This window comes from Lytechinus variegatus, chromosome 4, assembly GCF_018143015.1.
Source record: "Lytechinus variegatus isolate NC3 chromosome 4, Lvar_3.0, whole genome shotgun sequence".
Classification (NCBI taxonomy): Eukaryota; Metazoa; Echinodermata; class Echinoidea; order Temnopleuroida; family Toxopneustidae; genus Lytechinus; species Lytechinus variegatus.
The window spans coordinates 37,517,640-37,545,495 of record NC_054743.1 but is presented as its reverse complement, the minus strand read 5'-3'; the positions used below and the strand labels follow the sequence as shown (position 1 = coordinate 37,545,495).

The 27,856-nt window shown below is 36.4% G+C and overlaps 1 protein-coding gene across 1 annotated transcript; it reads left to right on the top strand.

The window, feature by feature from the left end:
• Positions 1 to 2,589: 2,589 nt before the first annotated feature.
• LOC121413978 (bifunctional peptidase and arginyl-hydroxylase JMJD5-like) lies at positions 2,590 to 19,532 on the top strand. The gene is made up of 13 exons (XM_041607007.1): positions 2,590 to 2,917; positions 4,783 to 4,997; positions 5,426 to 5,699; positions 6,793 to 6,856; positions 8,705 to 8,830; positions 9,540 to 9,682; positions 10,564 to 10,755; positions 12,153 to 12,231; positions 13,373 to 13,432; positions 14,326 to 14,397; positions 16,001 to 16,084; positions 17,924 to 18,211; positions 18,810 to 19,532. Exons 2-12 carry the CDS (start codon positions 4,817 to 4,819, stop codon positions 18,191 to 18,193), a joined length of 1,545 nt encoding a protein of 514 aa, XP_041462941.1. The 5' UTR covers positions 2,590 to 2,917; positions 4,783 to 4,816; the 3' UTR covers positions 18,194 to 18,211; positions 18,810 to 19,532.
• The last annotated feature ends 8,324 nt before the right edge of the window (positions 19,533 to 27,856 follow it).

Below are 27,856 nucleotides of genomic sequence, written 5' to 3'. Positions count from 1 at the left end.
GTGGGGCCAAATCACTGGAGGCAAATGCCCCCTTGCCTCCCCCTTCGTGCCGCCACTGGTCTTGGGCGGAGTCCCCGGAACGTCGTGATATTTTTAAACATTGCAGATGGCCACTGTTTTATCAAACCGCGGGTACATACAAAACACATAACTTCAACGCGGCAGTTGCGGATAATAAACCAAATATTTTGAGGCAGCACAACATAGCAAATGTGGAAATATTTATAAAAGTCGCCAGCGAGCGAAGCGAGCCAGAAAACAAATTGGCCTTTGAAAAATGATTTTGAAATAAAATTCTACTTATGTGATAATAGCTTTGGAAATTTATCCAAAGTAAACAGGCTTTTTATGGTTAATCTAGCCAGTGCAAAGCTTCACTAATCTAGGTTAGGACATAATATCGGGGGATATAACTAGCCCTTGGCTAACCCTACTTTGGCTAAGGATTTTTCCTGGGATTTTTTTCCTGATTGCGACCATTATTGCATAAAATTTAGCAAGCTTATATAATTATAATAGACGCCATCCACCTTTCTTTCTGTTCTTTATATGTTACAATCCTCGGCAACCCGATCGTGTTATTAATTTCTCCTCTTATTTTTCTCGTCCCTTTTCTCTATCTATAAGTTATGATTTTCCAATAAGCCAGTTCAAGGTTAGCTCATAATCAACTATTCTCAAATGACCTTTGTGATTTTTCATTAGGATAAGCACTATCATTTTCAAATGTAGATGTTGCGTAAGCTTTACCAGTAGAATATTCAAATTCTAAGAACAAAAGGCATTGTATAGACCAGGTGACTAGAATAGTATAGGCCTACATCAGGGATAAAGTTTGGAAATCTGTTTTATTGTCTGCCTTTGGTACATTTGACTATTGTTTAGGCTACTGTTAAATACCAGTGATTATGAAGGCTCTATCTTCAGCTTGAATATGTGATAAACTACATTACGAAAATTTGTGTTTAAAAATGGATCTCATCTGACACCCCAATTTCAAATTCCAAGCTACTTTCACTCGCCCCCCCCCCATCCCCGATATCAACAAGGAATGGTTATCCTTAAGTCAACAACCACGCACTCTCCCAGATAATCCACCTTCCCCCAAGGAGAAGTGACCTTCATAAGGCCTGGCAGAGAGAGAGGGAGAGAGCAAGAGAGAGAGGGTGATTTTTTTAAAACTTATTGTTATTTCGGCAATTGTGGGTCATTTTGCATCGTTCAAAATTTCATGTCGATCTTCATCTAAATTCTGAATCGTTTTTAGATATGCTAATGTCCTAAAACAAATAGAATACAAATTCATTCTTTCAAGATTAATGTCAGCCAGGAAGCTCTGAAGAGTTTGTTTATACTATTACGTAACAAGGACAGCTGCAATCCCACTCCATGCTGTTCATCAGCCTGTTGTGGTGGCAGGCATCGGTGTTATCGGCTCTTATCAGCAGCAGCAGTCACTAAATCGACCCCACCCCAGTTTAAACGCGAGAAATGCTACTTTCCCCAAAAACTGAAGGGTGTCAATACCCCACTTGACTAACACGCAAGGCATTATCAGCAGTCAGATGAACCCCACCCCAGTTTAAACGAGAGCTCTCCCAAAATCTGAAATTGGGGTTTCAAATACCCCACCTGAGCTCCCATTGACACAACACGCAAGGCAATGGAGTTCCTGTGTTATAAGCTGGTGGGGTATTTTTTAAACACAGGATTCGCGTAATGAAATGAATATTTTGAAAGGAATCATGAATAATCATCAAATCACAAATGCCTATGTCAGTGAATTTGAAAGCCACCTTCATGGTTTTCTCCAATGACCTTTTTCTGCTCGTGCGCAGTTTAACCGTGAACAGGCTTATTGGTTCTTCATATCGCGTTTCTTTCTGCCTCTTTCTCCCATTTTCCCGCCATTCTTGCCCGTGCCATTGAGTCATATCTTTTGATTTTATAGGCATATCTCTCTCTTGCTAATCATGCTAACGTGTTAGTATTTCAGGATATTTATACTTCCTCACGTGTTCTTCTTTCCTTCCTTTTCCCTATTTATGTTCTTCCTTTCTTTCCCTTTCCTCTTTTTCTATCTTTCAGTTTCCCTTTCCATTTCTCTCTTTCTCCCTTTTCTCCCCCCACTTTTTTTATTTTAATTTTCCCGGTGAAATCCGCTGGGGGGGGGCAGCTTGCATGCCCCCCCCGCCTGTTACGCCACTGATGATCTGTAAATAAGAAGAAAGATGAAACCCGCCCGCATCACCGTGGTAATCATCAGTGGCGAGGCGCCGTGGCCGAGTGCTCTAAGGAGCCCGCCTACATCGGGGTTCAAGGCACGGATCTTGTCTTGTCTTGGGTTAAGTCGGCATATGCAGACTTGCTGTACTCCGTACTTGACCAATTAAGGTATTCTTGGTCTTTTATCTTGCATCAACTAATGAAAATTAAATTTGTATCTTGCATCAAATAAATGAAAATGAAAATTTTATCTTGCATCAAATAAATATATGATTGTGTGTCGTGTGTTAAAAAAAAATTTCAGGGGATTCCCCCCATTATAATAACGTACAGTACGTACGTGTACATTCGTAACGTACTTCCGGGCATGCGAGGTGACGTTTGACCTGAGCCTGAAGTGAAAACAGCACTGAAAGTTCCATGAAACGTGTCGGTTTGTAGACAAAACTAATTGTAAGATCTGAGGGTCGAGTTATTGAAGTCAATACTACTTGAATTGTTAAATTCACCTCTTAATTGACATTCACAGCGGCCTGTGTTGGCCACAAATGTGCAGTGTCGTTGATCGTTGGAGTCAGTAATCAGCGGAACAGCCGACCAGAAAGGGCCTGAACCTTCGGGACAGAGGGGGGAGTCAGAGACTGGTACTTCTGTCTGATTAAAGAAAGCTTCGTGGCGTGTCGCGTCGATCGTAAGTTGCGATTTCCTGTGAGTGTCTCACTCTCAGACTCAAGTTCTCAACTTCTCTTCTTTTATATCAATCTCTGTTATTTAGATTTGCTTTACTTTAAAAATCAATTTCCCTTGGCTTTGATGGGCATGACATGAGAAAGAAAGAAAGAATGAAAGAAAGAAAGAAAGAGAAAGAAAGAAAGAAAAAAAAAAAACAAGGGACATCGCACAAGACAACAATAAAAATGTTAATCTAGATGGCAGTGCAGTGGAAGAAAAGTTGGAATTTTTTTCATTTTCATAGAAACCTTGCTTTATATAGAACATATATCTTGACCCAGAGGCCCATATGTGAAAGTCAGTTTTAATTTAATTGTGTGGATTAATTAGATCTAAATGTGGATAGCCAATTGTGAAATAAATCTCACAGCTCATGTTCAAAATACATGCTCATATGAAATTCTGTAAGTAGTAGCTATAACAGTTTTCTCACTCATCAAAACAATTTATCAATTTCTAAAATACATTTTCGGCTTCCAATAATTTTAGCCCGGAGATAGACCTGACTTAATTTAATGCGGTCTTCAGAATTTATGGTTGAATGCAGGGGTGGATCAAAATTTTGACAAGCCCCAAAAAAAGTTTTTCAAGTTTCAACCACCAATATTTCGGACCCGCAAAATAAAAAAGGTCTTCACTTTCAAAGGGGGAGGGGGATGCATCTCGGTTTCAATGGCAATTTTGCATCACAAATTTCAATTTTTCTTCTCAAAAGGGGGGAGGCACGTGTCTCCTGTGGCCCCCCCCCCCCCCCCGCCTGGTTGATTGGTTGAATAAGTGTGAGTATTATATTAGTAGTACACTATCCCTAATTGTTTTAGTTGTCAAAAAAAGTACAAACCAGCGAGGTTAATTTGCTCCAAAACCACCCAAAAGCCTATAACTATCAAAATAAAGATGATAATATAGGACATATATAGTGCATGTATTTACCTTGTTAGGCGCTAAAGGCGCTCCTATATTACCCCAGTTAAGCTACATGTAGTCTAACGATTCCAGTGGTCACTGCTTTTTGAGGAATTACTTCCTGCCGTTACCCATTTACCTGAACCAGAGTTGAGTGCAGCACAATGTGGGGGTAAATTTCTTGCTGAAGGAAAACATGCCATGGCGGGGAATCGAACCAACATCCCTTAGCTTGAAAGATGATAGTCTTAACTACTAGACCATGACACCGACACCCCCCATATTAAAGTACAGTGTAAGTAACCTGCTTGCTCAGTCAACGAAGAGGGCGGAGCACAGAGCTAGCCTGCGTACATGTATGCTGAATTAACCCAAGACAAAATGGAACAGCAAAAAAAATAAATACATACTGCCCAGTAGATGCATGCTTTTAGAGTCTATGGGAATATCAATTTTTTAAAAAAATCTTATTTCTCTCTCATAGTCATATCAAGTTTGTGTACATGAGGCAGAGCCTGAAAATATGGTGCAGGTTAGACCAAAATTGTTCTGTCTCTCAGTTAGAAGTGAGTTTTTCTGGTAGTCTTATTTGAGTTGGTCACTGCTCTCACTTTTGTAAACTTGATTACTGTAGTGAATGGCCTCCATGTACAATGTACCTGTGAGGTCACATTGTAAAATTTCAAAAATGATCTGTTTGAATTGGGAAATATAATGGAATACATCCATGCATATTAATAATAATAATAATAGGCATACCATCTATCTCTAATAAACCATTCTGAGGCGTACTATTATGATTACACCAGCTTAAGCTTTAGCAACTGTTTCAGCATTGTACATACAAGGAAATATTTTTGTTGGGCATCTATCACAAACATTGGTAACTATTATTTCAATAATTCAATTTTCTTACAGGAATTTTAGGTGATCTTTGGTGGTCTTCTCAGCAATGATCCTTCAGCGAGTTTTGTATTCACTTGCCCTGGTGGGAATATTTCATTTGGTCACGGGGAGGCGCTCTTCTACCGGGAGCAGTAAAGTAGATTCTTCTGATCCAGCTGAACTGTGGCCTGGACACCTTGAACCGTTAGGAGCAAAGGCTGTCCAAAGAGCTATACCTGTTATAGAAGGTATTACGAATACAAGTAGTAATGGTTGGGTAGTACTTATTAAGTTAATACTTATCATTGGTAAGTTAATAATATATAGTGGTGGCGGTAGTAGTTGAAGTGCTAGTAGTAAGTAGTAGTAGTAGTAGTAGTAGTAGTGGTGGTAGTAGTAGTAGTAGTAGTAGTAGTAAACTAAATTAACTACAAACAACATTAAAATGTCTTTCAAAAGAAAGACCAATTTCTTCTGCAAACACACACTTGAACACACATGCACACATACAAACCCTGACAATGTTACATATTTTCAATCAAAAAAATTCTACATGTACTGAAAAATTAAAAATCAGTATAATCTCGAATGAAAATTGAATCATTGAGTGAACACTATCCCACTGCAATATCCCACTGCAAATAGTAAGACAGTATTGATGTTTTTTTATTAACAGGTTTCCTGTCTCCGAAGACATTCTATGTGGACCATGTCTTGGGATCATTGCCAGTGGTCTTCCGGAATGGGGCCAAACTATCTCCTGCCTTCAAGTCCTGGTCCGACACTAACCTGAGACTCAGACCAGAGGCCGAGACGACCATCATTGATGTGGAGATAAGGAAGAAAGAGGATCGGAAGCAGCCTACCCAACGGATGAAGTTTACAGAGTTCCTGGAGCGGTATCAGACAGAGGATGAGTATATGGTGGATACATTGCCCAAGTTCCTCAGGTGAGGGGTAGATTGAAGTAGGCCTATCATGCTTATAAAAAAAAGTGAACCTAGGGACTCAGTTTTACTCAGTTTTATAATTATTAGGAGAGCAGTAAAAAGCTCTCCTAAAACTTTTAAGGGGAGCATTAGAGGAGCACCTCAAAAATACATACAAGGGGAGCTCTCTTGTCGCATTTCAAAATGGATGGAGGAACGTACATTAAAGTTACAACCCACAACCAAAGGAGACAATGAGATATAGATCTATGCAATATTTATCTCATTGAACTTTTTAATGTCATTCTTGCAAGTGTGTTATTGCTTAATATATAATTGTGTGTTATTTACAAAACCTTGACAGAGAATGAGGTTTTCAAGGTGGACTCTTAACAGTTTGATCATTGACTGACACACTTGTTGATAAGCAATCGCTGCAGCGAGTGATAAATCGCTCTACCAAAGATGGATTAATGAGAGCGGTAGCACATGATCACTCTCACTCCCCTTAAAACTGATTCCCTGCGAATCAACCCACCCCAACCTTTTTAAAAACTGTGAATCAGATAAATTTCACACTGATACGGTGGCTGGTGATGGAGAAAACATGCATTAAACAAACAAACAGATGGATAGATGCATATATTAGATTGGCCTAAGTAAAATAAGGATGATGTTTGCCACAGATGAAATTTGGTATTTTAATGTAGTATACTCTATTGCATTTCTCTGTATATTGTGAATAGAGAGAAGCCGTTGGTTTTTTTTTCTAGTACCTTCTTGATAATTCTTCAGTTGAATAAAATAAATTTTGTAGTAATGATGTTATCAAAGGTAAAATGCAAGTCACAGAAAGTAGACACATAAGTAAGTTGAGCCAGATATTTTACTGTTAGCCTAGACTTTTATATGATCATTTGCTTGTAGTCTTTGTGAATCAACATTTCACACAAATAGATTTGTTCATGGCAAAGTTGGAAAAAATCTTTCAAGTAATAGTAGCATTAGCCAGAGCTATTTTGGAATGGTTTCAGCATTGTTTGAGTATTTTGAGTATTTGTCCCACATTGTAACTTGATGTTGTTGAAACCATTTCTTTTTATAATTTTTGCAGGAAAGATGTTGTTATTCCTCCACCTCTGGTTTGTGATGAAATACTACAAAGAATATCAGATGTGGTGAGATTATGTATATTTGAATTTCTAAATTGTAGGTCAATCTTCTATAAGTCAAATAATGATAATAATAGACATTTGTATAGCAACATCTATCTAGAAATGATATATTCCAAGGTGCATTGTTATTATCATCATTATTACCCCAGCTTTAGCTTGAGCTGCCTTTCAGCGCTCGTGCATTCAAGGAATTAATCCTGCTGGGTACCCATTCACCTCACCTGGGTCGAGTGCAGCACAATGTGGATAAATTTCTTGCTGAAGGAAAACGCGTCATGGCTAGGATTCAAACTTACGACCCTTTGTTCGAAAGGCGAGAGTCAGAACCACTAGATCACGACGTGCCCCTGAGTCAGAGCAATTTTTCAGACCAGGGTCCTGTTTCATTAAGATTCACAACTATTGTATATTTGCCCTTATCATAACTTGCATGATATACTTGATTTTATTGGCTGCTTTAGAGATTTCCATTCCTTAGAACTGAATTAAACAGACTCTCCTATGTATTTCAGTCCTTCCAAATTGCAATTGTATTGCATCCTTACAGTTGAAGTCCCCTCTTAATGTTTATGAAATTATTACGTTTACTAGTTGCAGTGTGTTGCAGCCTTCTGGAATAGTGTGCAGAGAGTAGATCACATGAAACAAGTTTTTTTGTGTGCTTTCACATTTTATTGATTCAGATTTTAATAATTTGAAGAAAAAATAATAAAAAATTGTACTGCACAATTTTCTAGATTGATATACTCCACTGCTCATGACAATGAATACTTAGAAAGTACAAACTAGAGTAAACAACAAATCATGAGATAAAATGAACATATAATTAAGTTAACATTTGTTGAATATTACTTAGCTTATTATATTTGAGTCATTCTTGACATTGGTCCACAATTCCCATTCACCTATTATTTGGTTGTATCCCCCCTCCTCCTCATCTTCTCGTCCTTATCTCCTCTCATCCCTTCCCTTTCTCCTCTTTCACCCACCTCATTTGTCCTTCTCCCCTCCTCTCCATCTGCTTCTGCTCCTGCTCCTCCTGCTCTTCCTCCTGCTTTCCTCCTCCTGCTCTTCCTCCTCCTCCTGCTCTTCCTTTTCCTCCCCCTCCTGCTTTTCCTCTTCCTCCTGCTTTTCCTCCTCTTCCTCCTCCTGCTTTTCCTCCTCTTCCTCCTGCTTTTACTCCTCTTCCTCCTGCTTTTACTCCTCTTCCTCCTGCTTTTACTCCTCTTCCTCCTCCTGCTTTTACTCCTCTTCCTCCTGCTTTTACTCCTCTTCCTCCTCCTGCTTTTACTCCTCTTCCTCCTCCTGCTTTTACTCCTCTTCCTCCTCCTGCTTTTACTCCTCTTCCTCCTGCTTTTACTCTTCCTCCTGCTTTTACTCCTCTTCCTCCTGCTTTTCCTCCTCTTCCTCCTCCTGCTTTTCCTCCTCTTCCTCCTGCTTTTCCTCCTCTTCCTCCTGCTTTTCCTCTTCCTCCTGCTTTTACTCCTCTTCCTCCTGCTTTTACTCCTCTTCCTCCTCCTGCTTTTACTCCTCTTCCTCCTCCTGCTTTTACTCCTCTTCCTCCTGCTTTTCCTCCTCTTCCTCCTCCTGCTTTTACTCCTCTTCCTCCTCCTGCTTTTACTCCTCTTCCTCCTCCTGCTTTTACTCCTCTTCCTCCTCCTGCTTTTACTCCTCTTCCTCCTGCTTTTCCTCCTCTTCCTCCTGCTTTTACTCCTCTTCCTCCTGCTTTTCCTCCTCTTTCTCCTCCTGCTATTTCCTCCTCCCCCTCCATTTTCAATACCCATTTTCCTGCTCCTCCGTCACCCTTCCTCCCTCACCTTCCTCCTCCTTCTCCCCCTCCTGATTATACAGGTTATGTGGTTCAGCAGCGGTGGTACCAAGTCCCATCTTCACAATGACGATACAGACAACATCAACTGCCTATTCAGTGGTCAGAAAGATATCCTCTTCCTTAACTACACACAGTATCGCCATCAGGTAGGCCTATATTACTAGTCTGTTCAATACCACATTCTATGATTTTGGCTATTCTTCTTTTAATGCAGATTGCCAGAAATCATAAAATATATCAAAAGAAGGAGAAAAAGAACTTTAAACCAGTGTGTCCCTTTTCATTACATCAGAATATTTTCTACAGAGCTTGAAATGTTTGAAGGAAAATAATCACTAAAATCCATAATTTGGCGATGAAATTGAAATGTAATAATGTGGTAGTGTGTTATAAGAATAATATGTTCCATTTATATAGCGCAGCTACTATAATTGCATATACTCTACTGTGCTTGATACTTGGTATCATATTATTATCCCGGCTGTAGCTGAGCCGCCGTTTAGGCACTAAGCATTCAAAGAATAAATCCTACCGCTCACCCATTCACCTCACCTGGGTCGAGTGCAGCACAATGTGGGTAAATTTCTTGCTGAAGGAAGACAAGCCATGGCTGGGATTCGAACCCACGTCCCTTGAAAGACAAGAGAAACAACCACTAGACCATGACACCCCCACAAGGTTCTGTGTACCTTGTTCAAGTTTTTATATACTTTTGCATTTATTCTGTTTCTGTTCTTTCTTTGTCTATATTTTGCATATAGATATTGTACTGTTTTTTGTTTATGCTTGAGAAACATAAATTAGTAAACAGAACTTAACTTTTCGCATTGAATATGTAATGTTTTTTCTATGCAGTTTCACTTTGATCATCCTGATGGAAGTTATTCCAGTGTTGATGTGGACAGTGTAGACATGATCAAATATCCTGGATTGAGGAATGTTGAATTCTACAAAGCAAAACTATTTCCAGGTGATTGCATCTATATTCCTTATAAATGGTGAGTACCAGATCCCAACAAATCAGTAAATTGATATAATTGTGGAGAGCTAGGGGATATAATCTTAGCTGCTTTGCCCTATATACTTTATACTGTTATTCTTTTTATGGGTTAAAAAGAGAAAAAATTGTGGTTTCTGTCTTGCCTGCATAGCAGAGCGAGACTATAGATGCCGCTTTTTTCCAACAGTGACAGTGGCGGCGACATGACCAAGGTCAGAGGTCACAAAGGGTCAATTAACTTTGGCCATGTTGGGGGTATTTGTGGATTAAACATAAGAGCAAATATGTATCCCTGATTGTTCTGTGCATGTTTAAGGTAACATGACCCGGGTCAAAGGTCATTCAAGGTCAATGAGCTTTGGCCATGTTAGGGATATTGTTGAATTGGCATCATAACTTAGAAAGTTCATGGATCTAGTTCATGAAACATAGACATAAGGGTAATCAAGAATGACTGATTGTTTTGCACATGATCACGGTCAAAGGCCATTTTGGGTCAATGGATATAGTATCTTATTATCATATGAATTGTGGGGGGGGGTTGTAAATAATTATTCAATAGATCTTTGTTTTTCAAAGCCAGCTCTGCTGTTATATTGAATCGCGTAATGCAGATGAGACTGCCAGAGGTGCTCAACTTGTTTATTATGTTGACCTACTGACAGATCTGGAGTGATCACGAAAATAATGACAATTTTACATCAATCACTTGCCACTGTTTATACATGTATCAGCCTCTATTTTTTCCTACCTTCATACATACTTTTCTACCTGAAAAAAACAAACATATTACGGGTCAAAATAATATTGAGCCTTTCCACTTGTCCATGTATTCCAATTCCATGAATTTTGCCCTTTGACATTCTTCCCACTACCCAGGATTCATCAGGTGAACTCAATCGGCCGTAATATTGCGGTTAATGTTTGGTTTGACCATTCCTGTGAAACTGTCCCTAGTCCAGAGATCTGTGGACCCACTGACCGGAGGTTGACCATAGCGGATGTAGAGCTGGATGTCGAGAGACCTTTGGGATTTGAAGAAGACTTTGAAGAGGATCAACCTTCAGCAGTGTAAGAAATTGGAATCCAACCCAACAAAATTTAATTTTACTGAAACAAAAATCAGACATATGTACTTAGATCAAAGTTTTTACAGTATCGGAGAAACAATACAAAGGTTTGAATTTTTAAAATTTGTGATAAATTTTAACTAATTTTCTTAGTCCTTGTTCTATTTCTTTCACTATTCTGTTTTTTCCAATTTTTCTCCTCTCTCACACAATATTTTATGATTAAGGCTGGATTCCCCTTTGAGAATACCACATTTTAAAAGGAGACCTTGAAACAGAACCAGAAATGTAGAAAAAATGTAGTATTAGTAACTGGCAGCTTGCTTTACTATAGCCGTAACATTGTCAACCACTTCAGTTTCTTCTAATTAAAAAATTGATAAAATCACCTCTTAGCTTCAGTCAATACAAGCAATCTGATACTTTTATCAGATAAGGGTTCTAAACTGCCGAAGCATTCCTCACCTCAAGCTTCCTATCTCACCATCCAATTTCATTCCATTCCATTTGGATTGATGAACTTGATATTTCTCTCAATTTCGTTTTGAAGATAAAAGTCTACAGGCTGCTGCAGATATACGAGATGCTTGTTTTGCTTATTAGATATTGTACAACGCCTACTTAGCTAGTTGTACGCGATCAAATGGGAGGCTGAACGTCACACATTCGTACCGTTGCACACACAAGACGTACCATCCAAAATGTACCATTGCACGGCTTTAGGAGGTGACGTCACAATGCGATTTCATTGAATAAGGTGACAATGCGCGTACAGCCCGCTGGCTAAATGCGCAATGCTGTCCAAGATCATGTGCGCTTGTGGGCCCGGCTTGTGGGATTTTGCTTTTTGCTTTCAATATTTTTGCTCCCTTTTCATAGATTACTGGAGGGAAAAACTCTTGTTTTTTTTCATATTTTCGGTTGATTCCGAGGCGTTGTACAACACTAATAGCGAATATTCTTATTCGTGCAATGGTGCGAGATTTCGCATTCGGTGAAAGAAAGAAACGCTCTATTCAACTCGGCTAACGCCTCGTTGAATAGAGCAACTTTCTTTCACCTCATGCGAAATCTCGCACCATCGCACTCATGCCTATTCGCTATTTGTATACTGGAAGCTTATTGTATGTTTTTTCTTTGACTTCATGATCATTAATTTGAATTGTTTTTTCCTTTGCAAATTGTTTTTCCTTTGTTTCTTCTCTTTTTTTTATGGGGATGGGGCTTTAGTAAACTAAAATACAAATATTTATGTGATAGAATGAAAGTCCAATATTTTCATTTTTAGTGATTTTTCAAACCGATTTGTATTTATTGTCTATATTGAAGTATACTTTTCAGTAGAGTAAAGTTGTTGAAAGTCTAAAACTTTTCCTTTTTCTCTCTGTTTGACTATAGTGAGATGTTAATTGACACTCTGAAAGATGAGGAGATACAATTATTTACTCAACAAGATTTTACTGCTCTATTACAGAAGGTATTGTGTATTTTTGATCATGTCTTATTTCTTATCACATGTCAAGGTGATGATTATGATGATCAACATCCTCATCACCATCCATATCATCATCATCATTATCATTATCATCATTATCATCATCATTGTCTTCATCATCATTATCATCATCATTGTCTTCATCATCATTTTCATCATCATCACATCATCATCATCTTCTTTTTTTTCCTCTTTAACATCATCACCATCATCATCTTCATCTTCACACTCATCACCACCATCATCATCAACATCATCATCATCACCATCATCACCATCATCATCTTCACAATCATCACCATCATCATCACCATCATCATCCTCTTCATCTTCACAATCATCACCACCATCATCATCACCATCACCACCATCATCATTATTATCATCATCATCACATCACCATCTTCTCCTTTTTCCTCTTCTTCAACATCATCATCCCCATCAACAACCACATCATTATCACCACTGTCGTAATATTTATTGACATGGTCATCATCATCACCATCATCATCATTTTCACTGTTACCATCATCATTATCATCTTTGGTATGAGGGGAGATTAATTTCGTATCATGTGGTATTTTTTTCAAAGTTTTGTGACTCAAGAATCATGAAAGTTTTCACTTCTTGATATATCCATACAAATAAATGGAAACAGAATAGAGTCACGTAAAATAAACCTATAGGCCCATATTCTGAAGTCGGGTTTAACTTAACCTCAGGTTTAAAGTTGTGGTTTAAGTATGGATAGCCAATTGTTACATAAATCACTAACAGTAGAGATATAATATTACACCTCATTTGGCTCTTAAATCATTCATAATTGTGTGGGAAGTATAAATAGATTATTGTCTGCACCATCAATGAATCAGGAAAGAGCACAGTAAACATGAAAAAATACAACTTAATAAAAAAAATTGACATTTTTGGCTTCCCATAATTTTAGCACAGAGTTAGGCCATGTTCTAAGTTAAATCTGACTTCAGAATACGGGCCATAATGAATATCCCATCTTGAATCAATATTGATATACATGTACATGATGTATACAATTTTCTGCAGTTCACTTTATATCATATACATTTCCTTCACCCTTATTTTCCCCTTCCGTTGTTCTTCATAGAAATTAACAATGTTAAGTGATCTGAGATGGAATGAAGAGTGCGATGCCCTCTCAAGAGAAGTAAGTTGATATATTTTCATTATATTCAATTGTAATTAGTAATTTCATATGCAGTTTTGAATATAAAATACCCGGTACCTTGATTGTATAAAAATAATGCATTTTATATACAAAGTGCCCCTTTTATAAGGTTTAAAAACACATCGAGCCAGAAACTTATCCTTTCAAGCCTGGAGTGCTTTTTACCCCCTCCCCAACATCTTTTGTGATAAATCTTTCATGCAAACAACACAAACTGGAAGTGGTCTACAATATCAAAATTACAAACACCACATAGAAATATTAGTTTTAGAACAGGTAGCTTTTAAAACAATTTCTGCAACTAAGAGGAAAGTTTTGGAGGCTATAGTTGATAAGTTCCCATCAGCTATTTGTGATACCAGTTCAAAGGACAGCAAGTGTTTTACTAGTGGCCAAGCTCGGCCAAGTAAATCAGATGAATTTATCAAGTTTTTGATCATCAGCATAGTCGTAAGTGAGAGTTAAAATCATGAACTAGCCATTTTCCTCATACATTCTGAGATAAAAAATGTGGGAAAGTTTAACAGTGAACCCCACCAGAAAACGAACTTATTAAATATTGTCAAATCCTGCAATGTTTTAGATAGTTAATTGTGAAGTCAGGTGATAAAATATGGCATTCAATAAAGTTTGTTTCTCTTGGCTTACCGAACATTATAGTGTTGTTGTCTACATTCAGCACTCAGCATGAAGGAGTGCATTTTGTGGTGGGGTTCCTTAACTTTTTTAGCACAAATGTACATGCATATTACCCAGCTAATAAAGTTTTGAGTGCGATAGATATGTTTTTGTAGATTGAATTTTACCAGTATCCTAGAGGTGTCTTGAATTGATTTCTTTGTGTACATGTTTTTATTTTCTCTGTTCTGTAGGCATTTGAATTATTGGACTTGACAGAAGATGGCTTACTCGATAAAGAGGATCTTTCAAAACTGCAAGATACGGTAATAGAAGTGTATTCTTTTTCAAAGCAGGGCCCTGTCTTACAAAGAGTTATGATTGATCCAATCAATCTCAACGGTATGGAAATCCATCTTTACCATAATTTTTTTTACAGGAAATTTACACAATCTCCTTTGTAAACAGAGAATCACACTAAATCTTCAAGAGAATGATGAATGAACATCATTTGTAGAAAATATTCTGAACAAATTTGAATTTTAGAAGTTGACGTTTTTGGCTGTCCATAGTTATGATTTATGTGATCAATCGCAACTCTTTGTAAGATGGGGCCCAGATGTTTCCTGTATTTATTGATATACAAGTTCACAGCAATGATATAAAAAAAAACAACGTACAGGATTATTGATCAGATTACAAATGTGACATTTACACAATGATAACAATAGATAAGACTTAATTCATATAAAAATGTAAAATTAATTTGAATGCTGTGGTCAGCTAAAGCAAAAAGCTTGAATGAATTGCAGCCAGGGGAAAAGGGCTACATGAAAATCATTTAAAGAAATACACAGGTTTTTGTCTCGCCTGCATAGCAGAGCGAGACTATGCTCCGCTTTTCCGACGGCGGCAGCAGCGTCGTTAACATTGAAATCTTAACCAAAGGCTAAGATTTTGAAATGTCATCATAGAAAGTATATGGACCTAGATCATGGAACTTGGACACAAGGATAATCAATTATTACTTAAAGAACTTGCCTGAGTTTCAGGTCACATGACCAAGGTCGAAGTTCATAAACTTAGACCATGTTGGGGGAATCAACATCAAAATCTTAATCTAAGTTTAAGTTTTTAAAATGTCATCATAACTTAGAAAGTGTGTAGACCTAGTTCATGAAACTTGGATACATGTATAAAGGTATTGGTATATCACCAAACATTCTGCCCAAATTTTGGGTCACATTACAAAGGTCAAAGGTAGTTCAGGGTCAACAAACTTTGGTCATGTTGGGCGTAATTTTTGAATTGCCATTTTAACTTTGAAAGCTAGTTCATGAAACTTGGACATAAGGGTAATTGTGTATCATGTTTCACTGAACATCCTGGCTGAGTTTCAGAATATATGACCAAGGTCAAAGGTCATATAGGGTCAATGAACTTTAGCTGTGTTGGACTGGGAGTATTAGTTGAATTTTCTCATAACCTTGAAAGTTTATGGATCTAGTTCATAAAGTTTAGACAAGAATAATCAAGTATTATTGAACATCCTGCATGAGTTTGAGGTCACATGACCAAGTTCAAAGGTCATTTTAAGGTCAATGAACTTTGGCCATGTTGGGGTATTGTTGAATTGCTATCATAACTTTGAAAGTTTATGGTTCCAGTTCATGAAACAAGGACGAGAGGATAGTCAAGTACATGTATCATTTATTGTTTTGCACAAGCTTTAAGTCACATGATCAAGGTCAAAGGTCATTTAGGGTAAATGAATATAATTTGTTATTATCATATGAGTGGTGTTTTTCAGTAGTCATTTTCAAAGTCAGCACTGCTGCTATATTGAATTGCGTAATACAGATGAGACTGTCAGAGGTTCCACTTGTTTATTATTATTTTTCACATTTTTCATTCTTTTCTCTTATTTAGGATGAGATATTCACTTTCCAGTTGGAATCCAAACTATTTATGCTTTCCGATATAGCACATGAACAGGAAGTACAAGAGAGGCTGGTAAGATTGCATCATCTTAAATATCAGGACATATTGGCCTGTATTCTGAACTCGGGTTTGAATTAAACCCAGGGGGCCGTTGCATAAAGCTGTTCGTAAGTTAAGAGCGACTTTAAGAATGACTGGTGATCCTTTCTTACGCACTAAACCATCACCAATGAATATATCATTTACCATAAGACAGGATCGCCAGTTCTAAAAAATTAAGTCGCTCTTAACTTCCGAATAGCTTTATGAAACGCCCACCTGGTTTAACCCTATCTTGGCCTCGGAGGCCCCCCCCTCAACGATTCGCGCGATATTTTCGACGCGTAAAATTTTTTTGACCGCGCTGCTCGCTGACTTTTTACTTTCACGTCTTGCGCAACTTTTGAGACCAATTTTGCGTCACCCGAATACGCGGTTCCGAAGTTACGCAATGTTATGTAAGTGCATGTCAGACCAAAAACTGCTCAAAAACGTGATTTCGTGTACAAAGTCAATGTAAATTGTGTTTTCAACCAAAAATCATAAATGTTTGATTATTTTTAGTTTTGCTGGCCTAAATGTATTTTATGCTGTTTATGATCTTAGAAGAGTCCCCAACGAATTTCATTGAAAAAAAACAATGAAAAACAAAAGGTAAAAAAAAACAAAGAAATACATAAGAAATTGCAAAAGTCAATATAATACATAAGATATTGATCTGATATCACAATTTTGTTCATGTACACTTGCTAAGAACATCACAAAGGGTTTCTATGCCAAAAATTAGAACATTTGGAGCTTTATTTATGGAGTTAGAGGAAAAAGTATGATTTCGCATACTAATTACGCATAAATTAGCATAATTATGTAATAACAATTTGCATGAAATAAATTACTATACATTTTTGTAGATTATTTCCCAGACAACATGCGTGCCAATTTTCGGCGCGATCGCGCGGTCGACGGCCGAGATCTCAAAGGGGGGCCTGTAATGAAATGAGAAAAAAATAGGATAAAACAAATCTACAATAAATGATAAATGGTGGACATTATTTACATGATTGCTAAGAAAGCATAAATGCTTGTAAGCAAGCAACCAGAGTACCGACATCTTAAGGTCCTATCTGAAGCTCTGAGGAACCTGGTAAGGGGGATTAATGCCTTACCAAAGGGCACTAGCGCACCGATTGGGAATCTAACCCGGGTCACTAGAATCTGAGTCCCCCGCTCTCCTGCCTGAGCTATTACGCCTCCTCTATTCTACTGGAATATTTTGTATGTTATCTATGTTATAAATATCGCAGAAATGAGATGAAACGTGGCTTTCCAAGAAAGTGTTGATTAAATCTCTTGCATAGTCTGGAGCTAAATCTGGGTTTAATCATCAGCGTACCACTCAATAGGATAAGGACATTTTGGGGATGTTGGATAGATGATTGTTGAATTTAAGGATCACATTCATGCAATTAGAGGTATTAAAAAATGCAAAAATATGCATTAATAATTATTAAAAAATTATTCAGCATTCCATGTTTATTTTTGTGTTTTGTTATACTGCATCCGTACATCTTGAATATTTTTTTCCATGTCTGTATTTGAAAAATGTCTTATGTGTCTATGTTCAATGTGATTATCTTATTTATATTATGTTTATATTTTTTTTGTTGTTGCCGCTCTCTGTAAGGGAGCACCTTACTCGGCAAGCGTAAGCTTCTTGAGATGCTTCCCGTTTTTTAACCTTTGTACATTTTGTATTACAATATCTGAAAAATGAATGAATTGAATTGAATCCAAATAAATGAAACGAAATGAAACAAAATAAAATGAATCCCTAAGTACAGTCTTTGAAGTGTTCCTTTATTTGATTTTCAGAGAAAGATGGAAAAGACAAAGAAGCCGCCATTATCAGACGATCCAAACGTTTTCGTCCAGCAAGTAGAACCTCTCAATCTCGATGACATTGATTGGGGAGACGATGGAAAGAAAGATGGAAAGAAAATGGATGAAAAGAAAACAGATCAAACAAGGGAAGACAAGAAAGCAGAAGATATACGGAAGGAGGAAGAGTTGACCGATCATGGAGTCGAAAATCCAGAAGATATTGATGATGATTCAGGCGTGAGTGTGAAAGTTGAACTTTAGATATGGACATTGTTAAAGGGGAATCCAACCCAAATAAAACTTGTTTTTATAAGGAAAAGAAAAATCAGACAAGTTGATAGGTGAAAGTTTGAACAATATTGGACAAACAAAAAGAAAGATATGAATTTTTAAAAGTTGTAAATATTGGTAATCACTATACCCATGGAGATTTCAAATTGGCCGCATATGGGATGTCATAGTGATGTAAGGCAAGGACTACTCTTCCATGTACTCCAATACATATTATGGCTAAAATGTCATTTTTCCCAAAAGTTTTATTTCGAATTATATTTTTCTTTCATGAGGACATAAAACAATATACTACATGGGTTATATTTAGATTACTGCCCCAGGGGAATGGGTACTAAGGAGAAAACCACAAATCCCTGATAATAAAGTACATGGCCTATGGGAAAGTTGTCCTTGCCCCTTGTCATAATTTACTTACCCAGTTGCCAATTTGAAATCTACATAGTATTAGTGATCTCAATTTTAAAGCAGCTATAACTTATTTATTGCTTGTCCAATTTCTTTCAAACTTGCACCATTCTGTTTAATTTATATTTCTCCTTCCCAACACAACATTTTATGGCCAAGGCTGGATTCCCCTTTAAAGACCTGCTGATGTATGGTATCTTGATGGAACCAACTCAAAAGGAATAAAATTCCAAATATTGTCATTCACATACAAAATCATGAGGCTATCCAGAAAGGTCTGCAATACTTACCAACAACTAAAGCATTACAAGCCAAGAGGGTTTCTCAATGAATATCCCACTTCCTAAAATAGAAATACATGTCTGATTCTAAGCATCCATGCTATTATCGTAAATATCTTTTCATTTGTTATTCAAGCCTGAACAAAGGAACATTGGTGTATATGTACAGATCTGAAATAAAATGTGCATTGTATACTAATTGCCACTAGTTTAGTTGAGAGTAGGGATTTTTTGGATGTGCATGTTGACAAAATAGACTGCTACATATACATCTCAAGGCATTGCACATGTGCCATGTTGTCTCACTTGTTCATTTTCACAATCAGGACAATAAAAATTGTGATTCTTACATTGTCCCAAATGTAGGACAAGGTGCACTTGGATCATTGGTAAAGGTACAAGTGGCTCATGAACAGCTTTATAAAAAAATCTTGCGGGTGTATGTTTCATAAAGCTTTCATAAGCTACAAGCCACTTAATGAGGGACTGGTGACCATTTCTGAGGAGATAAATCAACACCAAAAGGTATATTGGTGGGAATGTGGTGGTCTAGTGGTTAAGACTCGCGTCTTTCAATCTGAGGGGCGTGGGTTCGATTCCCAGCCATGGCATTTTTCTTCAGCAAGAAATTTACCCGCATTGTGCTGCACTCAACCCACGTGAGGTAAATGGGTACCAGCAGGAAGTAATTCCTCAAAAAGCTGTTAGCACTAGCTTAGCCAGGGTAAGATAGGATTGCCTTGAGCAGTGAGCACCTCACAACGTGTATACATTCGCTATATATACATGTAAATCCTATATTTATTATTAACCGTATCAGACATCTGAGCAGGGCAACTTTGAAACATTGTTGCCTGCTTAAGACTGGGATCAAATGACCAGTCAATAAAATTCCAATTGTTTATCCACGGGCCCAATTTATTGCCCGCTCAGGAAAGTCAATGAGAAAATGCGTGGAAATGTTGCGGGCAATAAAATATGTTGTATCGCCCCTAGGCCAGTCAATATTGCTTTATTATTATCTTATATTGCTAACCGCAAGAAAGGGTCACCGGTCTTGCCTAAAACCTTGTATAAGTCTTACATACAGCTTATGAAACGACCTCCAGTACAATGAGAGGTACTGTGTTTAAAAGTTTAATGTGGCATTAACTATTCTATGCAGTATGTATATATATGATTTGATTAGGGAATACCAACTATTAGGAATGATGGTGCTAAATCATGGCAAATTCTTTGCATATAGACAGATTCAGTAAAAATCAAGTGAAAATAAAATCCATGCCATGCTATGATTTTTGTTTGGCTCTTCTATTAAATCTACTAGATCTAGAGTTATGAGGAGCAAAGATTTTTTTTTCTAAAAGCACTGTTGCAGGAACTCATACTTTAGACAAGTTTTCCATTAATATCAAATGTTATTTGATTACAGTCATTTTATGTGTGGAAAATATATACATCTCATGAGAAAAGAGCAGTTTTATTTATGTTAAAAGATTATTTTCATATATCACATTGGCCAATTATAGATATGCAATAATCCTGTCTTTCCAGAGAAATGTGTTTTTTGTATTTTTGTGATATATCTCAGAGGTTTCTATATTATTTTGGTATTATGCAATTATATATTCAGTTTTCTTAATATGTGGTTTTTGTTTGGGTTAATGTTTAGTTTGTAATCTTTTGATTGGGAATTAGTGTGTGATTCGTGTTTTGGCAAATCCGTACTTATTCCCATATGAAATTATGTTTAATATTATATTTGATGTCTAAATAAATTTTGTATTTTTTAATGGCGTAAATTATATTTGTTTGTATGTTTTCCTTTAAAACCTGGTGGCTCATGTACAAAGCATATTGCCACAGGGGTGATTAAAACCTCTTATCTAAAAATGAGACAAATTTACGAGTTACGATCAAGTGATTTCCTCTGTAAAGTTATGTGTAAACTCCAAGACATTCAATCATAGAGTTTTGTGGAAAATGGCAACTAAATTATGGAACTGCCTTCCAAAAAATATTAGACCAATTGAATTCTTTGATAGGTTGTAATCTGTCTTTAAAGGCTTATATTTTTCTTAGAATTACATGTATAAGCTATTAAGTAGAGACACTATGTATTATGTTATGTTTCTAAGAATAGAATAGTGGTCTTCCCTTGCAAGAGTCATTTTTTTGCAATCATTACGTTTGCTATTTAATGTGAATTTTTAACCATTTTAAGGTTGCATATTTTCCTTTTGACTCCTGTAAAGTTCCCTTTGCCCAAAACTGTGTAAAAGCATAATCAAAAGCAAGTGATTATTGCCTAAGTTGGGAGTGAAAACTGCTCAGATATTTTTAAAAGTTCAATGACTCTATTTCCATACAGGAATCATGGATTTTCATTCTGTATTCAAATCGTATTCAGCTTAATAGTTGCCTGAATTACACAATGTATGTACAGTAATTTGAAGAAATTACAACAATCTTTGACATCTTCAATTATTTCAACTGTCCTTTACTGGTTTTACCCTTAGTTACATAGATAATTTGTAACAAATTACGAAGAAATATTTTGTCTTATATGCATGCCTGGCATTTATAACTACCTTACTTTTTTGGTGCAATATTTGGTGACTAACTTCATTCCTATTTTTAGATATTTTTTTGTATATTTTGTGAGTTAATGAGATAAGCTATTGACAAATTTTTAGTTCATATTGGAAAATGGAATGATCGTCCATTTAAAACAATTTCAAGACACTCTGGCCCGTATTCTGAAGTCGGGTTTAACTTAGACCACAGTTTAACTCTATGCTAAAATTATGGGGAGCCAAAAGTTCAAATATATTTCCTATGTTTACAATTTTGTTTCATTTTGCTTTCATAAGGAAGAAAAATACATGTACTTCAGTTATCATTCCCAGACAATTATGAACAATTTGGGTGTCATATGAATTAATATTGGATTAATAATGAGGAGTCGGTAGAGCGGGGGATTCTTATTCCAGTGACCCAGGTTCTATTCCCACTTGGTGCGCTAGTGTCCTTTGGTAAGGCATTAATCCTCAGTACCATGTCCTTCGGAGAGGACCTTAAGCAGTTGGTCCTCTGGTTGCTTGCTTACAAGCATTCATGCTTTCCTAGCAGTCCGGTAAAAAATCACCACCAATTAGTACTGTTAGGGATTTGTGCCCCAGTTGGCTCTCCATAGTTAAACCACAACTTTAAACCAGGATTTGATATAAAACCAGAGTTCAGAATACAGGCCTCTATATTCATCCTCCGTATGTTTATACCTTGTATTCTTTATAAGCCATCTTGCTCCTTCTGATACCGTTTTGTATTTGTTTTATTTGGTGGTGGTGCTGTGAAATGACAATGTTTATTATTAGAAGAAAGAGTTAGACTCAAAGAATAAAGAATATGATTGACATTTGATAATCCATGTTGAATTCATTCTCAATTAGTTTGGAATATTGTCCCTGTAATGTGAACAAGGTGAATGGAAAGAAAATAAAAACCACAAATTAATGAACTCTTGGTGTTTGCATTGTGGAGGAATTGGCCCATGAGGTTGACCCCCCCCCCACCAAAAAATAAATTAATAAATAAATTAATGAATAAACAAATACAAAAAATAATAAATTAAATGAGTGAGTGAATGTGTGAGTGAATGAGTGAGTGAATTAGTGAGCAAATGAGTAAGTGAATGAATGAATAAAATATAAAAAAAATAAATAAAAAAACAATGTAAGTACTCCCTGAAAATACTATTATTTTTTGTTTCATTACAAATTGAAAAAAAATTCTCACAAAAAGGGTTTTGGCAGTTCAAACTGTAATTTTCTTCTAGTAAAGAATAGGGAACACAGTTTGAAACTTCAAAATCTTGCCCATGCAAACCTCATCTTTAATAGTATCTCTGTCTTCTCCCCTCCACTCCACAAATCTCTTGATGTGTTTTGTGTCCGTCTTCTCTCTTAATTTCTCATACATCTTTAACTTCGTCTTTTTTCCACCTCCCCTTACTGTCAATCCTATTGACATCTTCCTCTGTATCTCTGTTCCTTTTCATCTCTGTCGCATTTGCTTTCCCCATTCTCAATATACAGCTTGGCTTGAAAGTTTGTGAACCCCACCACGAATTGCGCTCCTTCATGCAGTTGCCGGAGGGGGGGGGGGGGGGGGGTAGGAGGGACCATCACAATTTGATTGGCTCAGAAGCCTTGGTTTCTTATCCAACTATTATGTTTATTATCATCAACTTTTTTCAGGGCTGGTATGTTTCTGGAAAGCATCTCAGAAACAGTAATTTTCAAAGATTAATTTGCTTTTAACCAATCAGATAAAAGGATTGGCAGTTTACATCAGTTGGTGAAAGTCACTGATAAAGATTTTATGAAAACCTCCCAGGGCTCTATAATACAAAGGTTTGCGATGAATTGGATATATAAAAGAACTGCACTGATTGGTTCCCAGCCAGTAATTCAAACGAGCACGCATGCAACGATGATCTTGATTGGTCATTGGTATTTAGCGATTGACGGCAAATCTTTGTGTTACAGAGCCTAGGTTTTCACTGATCAATATTCTATACTTTCAACTCTTTGCAACCCTTTGTATCATTCTACTCCTCTCCACTAAAAAAAAAACTCACACAAAAAGCACGACCATTTTCTTGTGACCTTATTGTCAACAAATATAATCCAACTCTACATATCTAATCTGATAAAATATATAGGAGGAATGAAAATGTGAGATACGGTAATAAATATTGCAAAATGTTTTGAACAGCACAGATTCAAATTCACTACTTTTAAACAATGAAGACAACAAATGACCAACAGTATGAATAAATAAGTGAGTACATAAAACACTAACAGCACAGACTGCATTGAACATGAACTGAAAACAGACCAAGATAGTTTTTATCTTATTGATATCTACTACACATACATGTACATGTATATACAGTGTATACATGTATGTTTAACACAGTGAAGAATGAATCTTTTAGGCTAACAGAGTACCAACAAAATGTCTGGGTAATGGTTTAACGCACTATTTCGCTGGCGGTCATCCGAACCGTCGTATCACTGCAAACCAATTTCAGAGAAAATCAACTTCAAAGTAATTTCAACACTTTTTCCCCAACCTTACAGCATATTCATTGCTAGAAAAATACATGGTTGGAAAGACCAAGACAATTGCTTGACATTGGTCTCTATATTTTCACACAAAATGAAGAATCAAGAGAAAATATTGCAAAAGGGGTACATGCTTGTAATTTCAGTTTGAGCGATTTACATTTTCCTTGTACAAAAATAACCCTGACCAAGTTTACGTAGCATGGGATCAAGCAAAACGTTGTATAGCTCTTTCACATGCAAAGTCAATGCAGTGAAGATGTACTTTCATTTTCTGTAACAATCTCAAAATTATATTTTTTTAAAACCAAACTTGACTGATACGACTGTTCCAATGAAAGCAAAGGATTTGTTGCTGTATCAAATAAGAAACAAAGTTTGAACAAGTTAGTAGTACAAGTGTGTGAAGGTGTGAATTCAAATAGAATATCACCTTTATCACATAAGAAATAAACGCCATCTGGTACATGTATACTACTTTATTCTCTATACTCTTTACCATGCAGATCATGTACATCTGCTGCTGGTTAAATAATTCATCAATGTAAAGACAGATCTTCTGAAAACCAGAATTAATCTAAATAAATAATAAAATGATATAAAACACATTTTATCATCTCTTTATTAGGTTGGTTCATTCATTTATGGTAAGGCTGTTGGAAGCGTTTGGTTCAGAAATCTTAGATTCCCAATAAATCATTCCCCTTTTTATTACAGGAAATTCCACTTAACTGAACGGATACATTGAACTAAAGAGACATCTTAATTATGGTTAAACCTGTTCTACAGGTACAGTGAAGTATGTATCTAAATTGTATGTTTATATTTGAATATGGCACTTGATATGGTATCCTAAAGCAATAGAGAATGAATGCATAGACACAGAAAAAGAAGGATGAAGGCATGAATGTATTATTGGACAAAGCAAGAGAAGGAGAGAGAGAGAGATAAAGGAAGATGTTAATGAACAAGAGATACAGTACATAGTATGTAAATGTACACAAAGAGACACTATTAAAATGCAAATGGAAGGCAGAGCTTTGAAAGTAAGTATAGGCTCGACATGTATAGAAAGAAGGGAAAAGGTCATTTATGCATGATGCATCAACCTGTCTCATTTAATAGTCATTATTAGATCATATATTATTCAAACTATCAATCATACTGAAATAGCCACTGTGAAGATACTAGATTTTGTATTAAAATGCCCCTTTACAAAAATTTGGACAATGATGTTAATATTCTAACGATTAAACTCCTAAAACTCTGTTTCCCAAATTGCACTGACAAAGAATTTTTAACGAAATATAAATCAAACATGACACTACACTACATATACCCTAAATTTACCAAAGTTTATACAGACATATAGCATCATACAAATCTAATAAGAAAAAGCAATGTACCTCTATTCTTAATACTGTGTGATTTAGCACAGCTAGATGCGATTACAATAGCCTCTTCCAAATCAATGTACACCTACTAGTAAGAGCGAAATATATTATTAATAAAATGTTTTTTTGTTAAACTAGATTTCTTTTCATCTTCTCTTTTTAGCTCTCGGAATGTCCTAGGAAGCTTTGAATTTACAACGCAGTCCTCAGACATGTGAATTTGGCCCCCCAAAAAACACTGTTGCATTCCATAGAAGAGTTACTCCGTCTTGCGCCTGTGCAAACTTTTTAGTCGTTTTTCTTTTCGGCCAACTAAAAATAGAGTCACAGAAGTTGCATTGACACATTCATACTCAGCAACTGATGATAATAAATGTTATGTAGCAAACTCCTGATTCTAAAACTCCAAAATAGAAATGATTATGTCATGAGAAAAGCAGATTGACAAACCTACCAGTATTTTAAACTGAAATACCCACATACGCTAAAAATTATCATTGGTATCTTTTCAAACACTTCACAACCCACATAAAAAAATACTTTTAAAGAAAAAACTATAAAAATACTTAACAGTATTCATCTTTTCTATGAACCCAGTCAAAATCAAAGAACTAAATATACACACAAATCCAACTGATAAAACTTAACTTCATTCTCTACATACGTACATGTATACATGGCAATACTTTATAATAAGTGCTGGGAGTCAGTGCGTATAATTTACGTAGATACATGTAGGTTTCATCCGAAAACCAAAGAGCATAATTTGCAGAAATACATATTTTGGCCTAATTACAGGCATACGCATGAAGTAGTATTACCTCAGAGAGTAACATTCATACATGGGCATCAATATCAAGTTTGAAAGCCTAACAAATTGTGATTGGTTCCGATTATGATTTCGCAAGTTGAACGCAATTTCCTTTCCTTGCAAACTGGAATACACACTAAGCCTATACACAGACTACACTGTACCGTAGTCAATGTTATTGCTCTTTAGTAATCTTTTGTACATGGTATTCAAATAGACAAAAAAAGGCAATGGTTTATAACATGTAGCAGAAATGAAGGGATTTATTTCAAAATAAAAGGACACTATGCAACTGTCCACAATTAATCTAAATAGATCCTCTATTATACCTGGTATTGACCACCGGGATACAGCCCAACTTTGGCAAAAGGAAGCAAGTGACGTGCATCAGTCAAATTTGAGTTAATGTTGTTTCTGAAACACCCTTTGAATGTTGCACGTTCAGGCAAAATTGGGGAAGAAATGATCGTTCTCTGGAAAGATATTAAAGAAAATATGCTATTAAATTACATTAACGCCTATGCAAATGACAAACACACGTTGCTCATTTACAACAAATGATAGTTTTGTAACTTGCTTCCTTTTGCCAAAGTACGGCAGCATACATGTATAAGGAATATTATCTGTCTATGAAAGATGAAACACTTGTAATATTATTGTGATTTAAAAAAAAATCAATTGATCGATTTGTGCACAGCTGTTCGAGGAGCTGGATGGAGCATACAAAAGGCACAATGAAACAATGGTATATGACCTGGGTGATAAAAGGGTAAGTGGTAAAAAAGGGGCATTGAGTTAAATCAGTCTCAAATATTAACAAGTGGAATGCCTCTGGCCATCTCACCTGCACCACGCGATTCAATATAGCAGCAGTGCTGACTTTGAAAACTACTATAACTCGCACAAGATGTTCAGTGATACTTGGTTACTCTTCTGTCCACGTTTTATGAACTAGACCAATACACTAACACACGATGGTAATTCAACCCCAAAAAAACATGGCCAAAGTTCATTGACCTTACATGACCTTTGACCTTGATCATGTGACCTGAAACTCACACAGGATGTTCAGTGGTACTTGATTACTATTATATCCAAGTTTCATGAATCAGATCCATAACTTTCAAAGTTATGATGTTAATTCAACAGATACCCCCATTTGGCCAAAGTTAATTGACCCTAAATGACCTTTGACCTTGGTAACGTGACGTAAAATTCACGCAGGATGTTCAGTGATACTTGATTAACCTTATGTGCAAGTTTCATGAACTAGGTCCATATATTTTCTAAGTTATGATGACATTTCAAAAACTTAACCTTAGGTTACATGTAAGATTTTGATGTTGATTCCCCCAACATGGTCTAAGTTCATTGACCCTAAATGACCTTTGACCTTGGTCATGTGACATGAAACTCGAGCAGAATGTTCAGTAATAGTTGATCAACCTTATGGCCAAGTTTCATGAACTAGGTCTATATACTTTCTAAGTTATGATGTCATTTCAAAAAGTTAACATTAGGTTAAGATTTGATGTTGACGCCACCGCTGCCGCCGGAAAAGCGGCGCCTATAGTCTCACTCTGCTATGCAGGTGAGACAAAAACGAT

Coding starts and splice junctions, on each gene's coding strand:
- LOC121413978 (XM_041607007.1), top strand. CDS start 4,817: ATGATCCTTCAGCGAGTTTTGTATTCACTTGCCCTGGTGGGAATATTT. Junction 8,831..9,539: donor ACACACAGTATCGCCATCAG/GTAGGCCTATAT, acceptor TTTTCTATGCAG/TTTCACTTTGATCATCCTGA. Junction 12,232..13,372: donor TTACTGCTCTATTACAGAAG/GTATTGTGTATT, acceptor TGTTCTTCATAG/AAATTAACAATGTTAAGTGA.